The sequence below is a fragment of the Euleptes europaea genome, chromosome 9, assembly GCF_029931775.1.
Source record: "Euleptes europaea isolate rEulEur1 chromosome 9, rEulEur1.hap1, whole genome shotgun sequence".
In the NCBI taxonomy this organism is placed as follows: Eukaryota; Metazoa; Chordata; class Lepidosauria; order Squamata; family Sphaerodactylidae; genus Euleptes; species Euleptes europaea.
Genome location: NC_079320.1, coordinates 31,747,011 through 31,757,323, shown reverse-complemented (window position 1 = coordinate 31,757,323; position 10,313 = coordinate 31,747,011). Strand labels below are relative to the sequence as shown.

The 10,313-nt window shown below is 41.4% G+C and overlaps 1 protein-coding gene across 1 annotated transcript in view; it reads left to right on the top strand.

Moving 5' to 3' along the window:
- The first annotated feature begins 1,122 nt into the window (after positions 1-1,122).
- TNIP3 (TNFAIP3 interacting protein 3) overlaps positions 1,123-10,313 on the top strand; it is a 49,634-nt gene continuing 40,443 nt past the window's right edge. The window contains 2 exon segments of the mRNA XM_056855027.1: positions 1,123-1,176; positions 8,591-8,676. Of these exon segments, the coding sequence (XP_056711005.1) occupies positions 1,123-1,176; positions 8,591-8,676 (140 nt within the window).

Sequence of the window (10,313 nt, the reverse complement as noted above, 5' to 3'; positions counted from 1 at the left end):
GAAATACTGAAGATAAATGGGTTGGATCCAGCCTAATTATTCCATCAGTGGAATGGAACTTTCCTGCTTTTCCTCTCCTACTGAAGCCCACTGATATTCATCAAATGCTGCTCCTGGAGGATGGGGGACCCTAAGGAACTGCATGAGTTGCTCTGCAGCAGGAAGAGGGAACAGTTGAAAATTGCCCATTTAGTCTAGATCCAACCCAATTATTAGGAATCAGAATGTTTGGTTTGTTTATTATTACCAGTGGAGACAACTTTTATAAGTCAGTGCATTACGCAGGTTATTTTCTGATAAGCTGAATATACAGAAGGGGGCATGACTTTGTGAAAAATGCACAGGTTCAATCGTCACCATTTCTAGGTATAGGATCTCAGACAGCAGGCACTGAAAGAGATCTCTGACCAAATCCTTGGAAAGCTGATGCCAAGGTAGACTATACTGAGCCAGATGGACCAATGGTCTGACTTCTTAGGAGGTAGGTTCATGTGTGCTATAACGTGACTGGAAATATGCAAGGACTGGACTTCTAGCAAGGAGCTATATTGTTTCCTGTAAAGCAGCCTCTTTTCCTACACTTCAGGATCATATGTGCTATTTGCCCCTTTTGAGGTGCTACTCATTACGTCAATATCACAAGCATATAAAGTTACGTCAATGGGTTTAGAGCTTGTTATTTAGATAAGCCACTAATCAGATGAAACCTGAACCCAGCTATGTGTGCATGATTCCAAGAAATGGCTTTGTGACTTATATAACTTTACTGTAAATTGTGCCACTTCAAGGACAATATTTGTGTGTTGTCCCATTTTTGGAGGGTGGGGGCAACCTTTTGATGCAACCTTTCCCCACGTCACAGGAGGACACTTGCTTCTCCCACGGAGTTCCCTCTGGTTGACTTTTGCTTCTGTTCCGTAGAGCATTAACTAATGTGAGGGAATCCTCTGTTCACTTTCGTTATGTGTACTTTCAATTTAAACTGAGTAGGTCGTACTTCTGTGTGATATGATTAAGCAGTGTTTCATCTGTGTATACTTTAGAAAGGGATTTCCCTGAAAACGTGACATTTGATATATATATTATATATAAACACACACCTTCGAAGCACCTAGATCTGTGATGAAGGCTGTGGTTGTGTCTGGGAGCACCAAAAGACATCTAGTTCCGAACATGGTAAGTACATGAAGGTTTCATCCTTGTTCTCTTATTTAATTGTGTTCTGCTTGTCCACCTTTCAGAATCTTTCATAGTCATGTTTTACATAAATAACTATGCATGTCTGAAGCATTTAAAGTGCTTTAATCAAGGACTGACGGTTGGTAAATCCAGCCTGAGGAAGAGCTTACTCAGAAGAACAGTATGTCTCTTTTAGAATTTAGGTTGATCCTACCAAGGATATAATTTAGTACAATTGCCGTTTTCCCTTTAGCCTGATGGTCAACTTTTTACTTTGTTTTGTACATTGCTTGATTGGCACAGTTTCTGTAAGCCACCTTGAACTGCTGCAGACGGTAAAAGAGGTGACATATAAATATACTTTTTCCTTCCAGGACAAATACGGCCAAGTAGCTTCAACAGATGAGACATTTAAGAAGTTGCAGACTGTTACAAGTGTTGGATACAGTTAATCCTAAACAGATAGATGACTATCCAACACAGAGATAAGTGTGTTTAAGTCCAGTGGAACTACTGGTAATAAGCGTGTGGATTTAAAAGCCCAAACCCAGATGTGTTTGTTTGGGAGGGAGTTCATAGAATTCACTTTGTATTAGATTGTGGCTATTTGCTTAGAAGCTATGGTCATGTCACCAGAACTGACTTTCACATAAACACACTTAGAGATCATTGTAAGACATACACATGATCATAATATACTGGAGTCATCAGCAATTATGAATATGACTGAGATTAAATATTTTATTTAAAACACAATGCACTTCAATTTAAATCAGTCGAGCCTCAGTGGTTTAAGTAGAAAAACAAACGCCAGCAGTTTAAAGGTATTGGTTAAGCTGTTAGTCAAGTCAGTTTTTCAAAGACTGAAACCATTTCAGTTACCGGTACTTGGGCAGCAGAAAAAGGGACAGAGACACTTCAACATAACTAAATATGTATTCCATCCGATTACTACTAGGTGTACTTGGGGATTAATTTTCCTGCTGGTAATATTTACTAAGTAGATGGAAATAATAATAATATATCACAAGTTTCAGCACTTCAGAGTCTTCAAAGTACTTTTGTATATCAGCTCATATATCATCACTTCAATAACAAAATAATTGACAGTGCAATGACTTCAGTGGACTTGGAAGGGTGTAACTGTTTAACCCTACTGCATTGTTAGGCTGGTATTTTTCTCCCTCTGTAATATGGTAGATAGAGGGATGGTGCATGTGTTTATATATGTATGTGCACGCACACACACACATGTGTGCAAAGAGACCCTGGTGTGCCTAGCAGGCATTGTGAGATTTGGACTGAGAACTCTGTGGTTCTTAGGTTTGTCTCTTCATCAATATGCTACACTAGCTATTAAAGGTGGGCTTTTCAAATCAATATATATATATACATGGAGAGGTGTGAAATACTCTTAATGAAAATGTCTAAATTATCATCCAAGAGGTGTAAAAAAACCCAAAAAACCCTCTCATATAGTTTGGCCATTTATGCACGGCTCTTTCCTTCTGGTCACCCCGCCGACTACTTTGGGGCTTTGTTTTGATTATTATGCTTGCATTTTCTGACCGGCGGAGGCCACCCTGCTCTCCCTGTGTGTTTCCATGCATTCCCCCCGCGTTTTCTGGATGCTGGCTAGACACAAATCCAGAAAACATGGGCAAAATGTGCGGAAACACACGGGGAGAGTGAGGCGACCTCTGACAGTTGGAAAATGCAAGCGTAATCAAAGCAAAGCCCTGAAGTAGTCAGCGGGGTGACTGCGAGGAAACAGCCATGCATAAATGGCCTTGGTCTTCCATCATTTCACAGAAACAGGCTTGTGTATTTGTAACACCCGTGTCCTCAAACCAAGGATCTTTGTCTCAGGGATGCTTCCTCAGCCCTACCAGTATATAATGCTGAAGTCTCTTTTCTGTCAGATGTATGTCAAACTTCCCACTTCAGTTTACTTTTTTTTTTAAAGAAAAAATTTAGTAGGCTGTTTAACACTCTTATAAAATAGCTGCAGTTCAGACACATTCACCAATATCTGGTTAAGAGCAGAAGACTGGCTCTGCACTGGTAGTTTGTGGCCGTGGGTGAACTTTAAAAAACTGTGCATCAGAGTTAAGATAAATCTACTCTCCATTTAGAATCAACAGTAATCTTGGAAGAAGCCGAGAAGACATTCAGTGCACATCTGTATATGCTTACACAATTTTTAAAAGGTTCCCCAACATTGTGGCAAAGGCACAATAAGAAGAGACAAACCAGAGATTCTGTTTTAACATGAAGCATCAGAAGATCAAGATGGCAGGAGAGTAAAAGAGGGAAAGTAAACTTGTAACAATAATATTAATCTTCCATTTTACAAATGCAGTTTCTATCTCATTACTTGTTTGGCTTAATTATCAGGGTTGTTATACTGGGAGATAAGTCAGTAGCAATATTTTCTCATTAAGCTTATGAGGCTGTTTTGCTGACAAGAAGTGACAAAACACTAGCATTACATGCACCAGTAGGAACACCAGATGTAACTAACTGCAAGACGTTCAAGCACAGAAATTATCCCCCCCAAATGTGTGCATGTGTGCATTTGTGTGTTCACACACACACACACACACATTTGGCGATGGGTTGAATGGCAGAAACCCACCAAAGACCACTGTCCCTAAAAAGGATATAAACATTTGCAGAGATTAATGAAATCCGGACCTGACAAAATTCTATTTCCCACTCCTGTTTTATAGGGTAAATCAAATTCCCTTCCAAATGCTGATTTATTTTTATTTTTTATTGGGGGAGGGAAAGAAGTGCTGGCTTATTGTGCAGTATCTGTTGGTGGCCTGTGTAAAAGAGAATATAGTCAATAAGTGGACTGGCCATTTAACTTACAGGGAAAGTTCCTGGCGGGCCAATCCTCAGAATGAGCTGAATATTTTGGAGTTATGTCCTCTATGGGAGCCTTGGCAGGGTTGGCAGGAGCAAATAATAATAATAATTCATACCTAGTTTCACTTCATCTGGGTTATTTGCTTCTCATCAATAACTGCAAGTACCTTGCCGTAATCCCTCTGAGGAAGAATGTATGTTTCTGGGCAAACACAGAATGTCTTTTACCCACCAATGAACAACCACTGTCACGTTGTTGACCTCACCTCCATCAATATCTGGGATTAGGGCTAAAGGACTGAAGAGGCATAATCGACAGATTTAAACCCCAGAACCTCAGACTACAGAAAAAGCAGCTAAAGAGAAAACCACAGGCTAAGCGGAGGTAGAATCCAGGCAGTCTTATGCCACGCCCCCTCTTAGTCACTGCAGATCTGTGGGAGGATCTGAGCCAAGAATAAACCCTTCTCTGAATCTTGAGAGATTCACGCTTGCAGAGTGCTGTTCCCCATTGCACGGATTGGCTTGCCAACTTCCAGGTGGGGCCTGGAGATCTCCCAGAATTATAACCGATATCCAGGCTACAGAGAGCAGTTCCCCTGGAAAAAGTGGCTATTTTGGAGGGTGGACTCTATGGTATTCTACCCCATGGAGGTCCCTCCTGTCCTTAAACCTTGCCCCCCCCCACTCCCAAATCTCTAGGAATTTCCCAACCCAGAGCTGGCAACCTAATGCACACACATCTATCTGCCTTGTGTTAGGGCATGAATTTCTGGGTTGTTGGGCAGAACAATTTGCATGCAAGTATAACTCAAGAATTTCCCATATTTATTTATTTAAACCTTTTCTGTGCTACCTTTCTACCTCCATTTATGTCTGCTTGTGGTAGTTGCTGGAGATGAGAAGAATAATCAGGCACTAACAATTCAGCTACATTTTAGATTCTGTGCTGGCCCTGACAACTTTTCTTTGCCTCTAGGAGCCAGTGCAAACGTTTGGGAGGCAGACTCATGTTTCAGCTTAATTATTTTACTGACTATATATTCTAATTATTGTGACAATAAAACCCAATCCTCCTCTATTCACAGATCTAGTATTCCACTGAGAATTGCTGAAAAATGCTCCAATTAAATCATTACTGAAAATTCTAGGACCACTAAGAAATTTTGAGCATCAGCGAAACCAGGAGCCTAGCATTCGTCAGGCTTTGATTTAGCACATACTTATTTTCTGTATTGTTTTTATTTTTTAAATCTGCTAAATAGTCCATATCTTCATAGGTACATGGTTGTGCCTATGCCCAGATCTCACATCATGCATATCTAGAGATCTGTGGAAGTGCTACTATTAATACTCCCTTTCAGTTTGATGTAACTGGGCTCCACCTCATGATATCACTAGACACGGCCCATGACATCATCAGGCCCTTCCCAAGGAGTCACAGGGTTTGGGTTGATGGGGACCTGATAACCCTCCTCTCTACTTGTGCCACCCTGCCATGAAAATTCTAGCTACTGGACCTGGTTAGATATGTGCCAGGGAGCATAATCCCGCTTTCTCCATGCATTGCGTTCACCCACACAGAACTTTGACCCTTCCTAAAGGGTTTGCTGTGGGGCATGGAAAGCTGTCGTTCAGTTGTGTATACTGAATTGTAGCTCAGTTGTTAGTGGGAAAAGAGGAGCGAGCTTTCTTGAGATAGGCCTATAACTACCTGTATATCTCTTTGGACACGTGCAATCCATATGAAATAACATACATATTCTGTAACATACATATTCTGTTAATCTATGGCGAGGGGCTTGTGTGGTTTCCCCATTACTGGTGTGGCTGCAGACCAGTGTAGTAGAGATGCCACATGGCAGGTTTCCCTGCCCCTATCCCCCAGAAGTGGCCTACCCCATCCCTAGGGTTGCCAACCTCCAGGTAGTAGCTGGAGATCTCCTGCTCTTACAACTGATCTCCAGCCGATAAGAGGTCAGTTCACCTGGTGGAAATGGCCGCTTTGGCAATCGGACTCTATGGCATTGAAGTCCCTCCCCTCCCCAAACCCCGCCTTCCTCAGGCTCCGCCCCAAAAACCTTCTGTTGGTGATAAAGAGGGACCTGGCAAACCTACCCATCCCAGGGCCACAGGTGCTTTTGTAATTTAAAAAATTGGCAGTAAAATATTGTTATATTGATATACCATTGTAACAATAGGAGTAACGGGCTCTGTGAAATTCTAGCTTACTTAAAAAAAAAAAAGTCACTAATCCAGGGGTCCCCTGCCTTGTAAAGCCTGTGGGCACCTTTGGAATTCTGATACAGGGAGGTGAGTACAACCACAAAACGGCTGCCACAGGATGTGGAAATGGACATAATCTCAGTTCTTTTGTTTGATTAATCCCCAGGCGTTCTCCAAATTCCAAAACAACTGTGCCTGAACAGAAAACCCAGCACAATTAATTTCTTGGATTATTACTGTCTTCTGTTTGTTCAGATGTGCACCAAATAGATGAGAAGCATAATTTGAGGATGTTGTCTCTAGGACAAATAGTCAAACGTTCATGGCTGTAATCCTTGCAATAGCTGCTAATGAACATAATCTCACCTCGAGACTCGTAACTGTCACATATTTAGTGAGTCTCAGAATAGTTCCGAGAAACTGAGCCTGTATATCTAGGGTTGCCAGGTCCCTCTCTGCAACTGGCGGGAGGTTTTGAGGACAGGCACTGAGGAGGGCGGGGTTTGGGGAGGGGAGGGACTTCAATGCCATAGAGTCCAATTGCCAAAGCTGCCATTTTCTCCAAGTGAACTGATCTCTATCGGCTGGAGATCAGTTGTAATAGCAGGAGTTCTCCAGCTAGTACCTGGAGTTTGGCAACCCTATCTATGTCTAGATTGCAACCAACAAACCCAATAGGTACCCTCATACTGTAATTACGCCCTCACTTTGGCCCTCTAAACCTGCATTGTAGCAGGAACAAATGGTCTAGTTTTGATATAATTTTAACATGTTTTTGTCTCATGCTATATGATTACATTGTTTTGCAAGAAAGGCACATAAAGTAAATGAATAAGGTAAATAAAAATAAATAAGCATAGAGTTTAATGCAATATTAAATAATCTTTGTGTGCTAGTGGTATGTTTGCAATTAGATAAATAAAATGTGTTACCTACAAGTACAAAGATTTATTTAGAGCACCTCATTGCATAAGGTCTCATATTTTTCTTTAATTAATGCACTGACACACACTCCAGTCTATAAAATATTCTTATCATGCATTGGAATTAAAGCAGTATAGGAACAATATCCCAATTAGGACCAACACATACTTTTAAAATTCCATGGGACTCATCCTCAGGAGCAGAGAGTTGAGAAAAATATGTGATTGGGGCAAGAAAGGGTAGAAGCTCCATATACATTATTTATCATCTTAAAATGGAGACTCCGGGAGCTCTTTGTTAACTAATTAGATTCATTTGTGTCACAGCAAAAGGTAACAGGTTGCGCCAAAACACACTAGAACACTTAAGCAATAGTTATGCTCCCACTGAAATTATAAATGCCAGCATTTAATTTGATATTTTTTTAGAACTATTTACACATAAAAGAGATAGCGATTGTATCCTGCTGTGTATTGGTGCTAGCACAGTTCTTGCTTATTTCTCTGAATAGCTTCCAAACCTGAATGTTCACTTTGAGGTTCAAGGACTTGAGATAATAGGTCTGGTTAAATGAAAACATGCTTTCTCAACTTTCTTTTCTTTTCTTTTTTTTTTTTTGCATATTAGCAGTTTGTTTATAATCATACAATGTGTTCTTTCTTGATTTAATTAGTATAACTATATTCTGCTCTCAAAAGGTGTTGAGAGCAAGAATGCAAGACAGATACACAGTTGCCCTGAAAAAGCTTGGTGGGGGACAGTAATTAATCAGTGCCTTACAGAGCTATCCTATGGACAGAAAGAGAGAGAGAGAGAGAAAAAAATCTAAAATACCATATCCTGAATTACTCTATCCAACATCTTTTTATTCTCACTTTCTTTCCTTTGTTTTTTCACCTTGATTTCATTTTAGTTTGCTTATGTTATATTATGTTGGTTTGTGTAGTTATGAATAGATGTCTGACAAAAGGAATAAGGATTGTTAAGGCAAAAGAGATAATCTTAGGCACTATGCCAGAATAATTTCTTTTTCTTATTTTTTTAAAATTAGATCCTTTTTATGCTGAGAAAAAAGGAAGGAGCATAAAAAGGCTATGCTGGGGATCATGAGATCTGAATGCACAAAAGCCATGCGAGATGAGAGTTGTAGTAAGGAGAGTAATTGGTCAAAATTGAGTGAAAAGGCTTGCTGGATCCAATCCATTGTCTTTAAATGTTGTTTTATTACAATAATCCGTTGCACTGTTAATTAAAAATAGATTCCTATTGGTTATGTAGCAATCATAAGGCACACATTTTTACAATGGTTTCACATTTACAATCAAGGGAACAAAGAAACCTGCCTTTCTAACATTAATGCTTCCTCCCCTCTGTTCTTTTTCCCTAGAATGATTACCGGAAGCTTAAAATCAGCGACGAAGGCTCTCAGAAACTTCTAGATTTGAGTATTAGCCAACAAGCTGATTCAGAAAGGTATTAACAGTTGAATACAGACATTTTTACTTTAATTATTGTTAGCCTTGTGATACTTCGAAAGAACTGAAACTGCTCCATGAATACAAATCCTATTCATTTCAGTATGATTTGTGCTGGCAAAATGTTTTCAATTGTAAAACTGGGTTACTACTGGCGGCAAGTATACATCAGTGGACTCCCTTCCCCATGTGTTATATGTACTGGTTTCCCTTTACCACTTTGTAGGAACAATCCCAAGCAAGTCTACTCAGAAGTAACTCCTTTTTTATTCAACGTGGCTTACTCCCAGGAAATTGTGCTTAGGAGTGCAGCTTGGGTGGTTGTAACACACATGTAGTATATATACCATTATGACTACACTTAATCCAGTATGGTCACATAAATTTTGAAGTGCTATCACCCTATGCATGTTTATTTGGGTGCAAGTTTCTCTGAAATCACTGGGACTTACCTCTAGGGCTGTTGAAAATCAGCCGAATTTCCCTTGATTTGGTGGTTTTTAGTTCGGGACGAACCGAACTCAAAAATGGTGGGCAACCGGGGGGCCCCGAATTCAGCGAGTTCGGGAGTTCACGAATAAATCCGGCCAATTCGGGGCTGTCAGTAAGAAGCATAACCTTCAGTAAGCAGCATTCTCCTCCCCCGGCCAATCGGTGGCCAAGCTGGGTCTTCTTCTAGCCAATCAGTCAGGATTGAGTACTGGAGGAATCAGCTGATGTGCGGCCCCGCCGGGGAAAGACAGAGAGAGGGAAATCCTTGTGTGTGTGTGTGTGGGGTGCTTGTGCACATTCGCTCCTTTCCGTGGCTGCAGGGGGCGCATTTTTTTGGGTACAAACCCCAAACTTTCAGGGGATATTCAGACAAGCCTTCTTAAGAGACCACCCTAGTTTTGTAAACATTGGGTCAGGGGGTCCCTAGATATGGGCTCCCCCCTTTTTTCTTTCCATGGCTGCAGGGGGCATATTTTTGGGTGTGCCGACCCCAAACTTTCAGCGGAGCATCAGACAAGGCTTCTTAAGAGACCCCCCAAGTTTTGTAAACATTGGGTCAGGGGGTCCCGAGATATGGGCTCCACCCCTTTTTCCTCTCCCCCTTTTCCATTTTCGTGGCTGCAGGGGGCGCTTTTTTGGGGGTGCAGCCCCCAAACTTTTATCATAGCTTCAGACAATCCTTCTTAAGAGACCACCAAAGTTTTGTAAAGATGGGTTCAGTGGGGGCAGAAATATCGGCTCCCCCCTTTTCTCTTTCCGTGGCTGCAGGGGGCGCATTTTTGGGTGTGCCGACCCCAAACTTTCAGCGGAGCTTCAGACAAGGCTTCTTAAGAGACCACCCAAGTTTTGTAAACATTGGGTCAGGGTCCCCCGAGATATGGGCTTTCCCCTTTTCCCTATTGGGATGAATGGATCACCCTCGAGAGATGCATACATATGGATCTCATATTGGATACAAATGGAATCATATTGGATTACCCAGCCTCCCAGCCCCTCCTGATGGAACAGAAGACAGCCACAGTAAGACCCCTTTGGGGGCTTTAATGTGTAATTTTTCTTTTCTGTGTGTATGTGTGGGGGGAAAGCAGAGTCTGTGTGTGTGTGGGGAGGGAGCAGTTTCTGTGGGTGGGGGGGAAGCCAAAG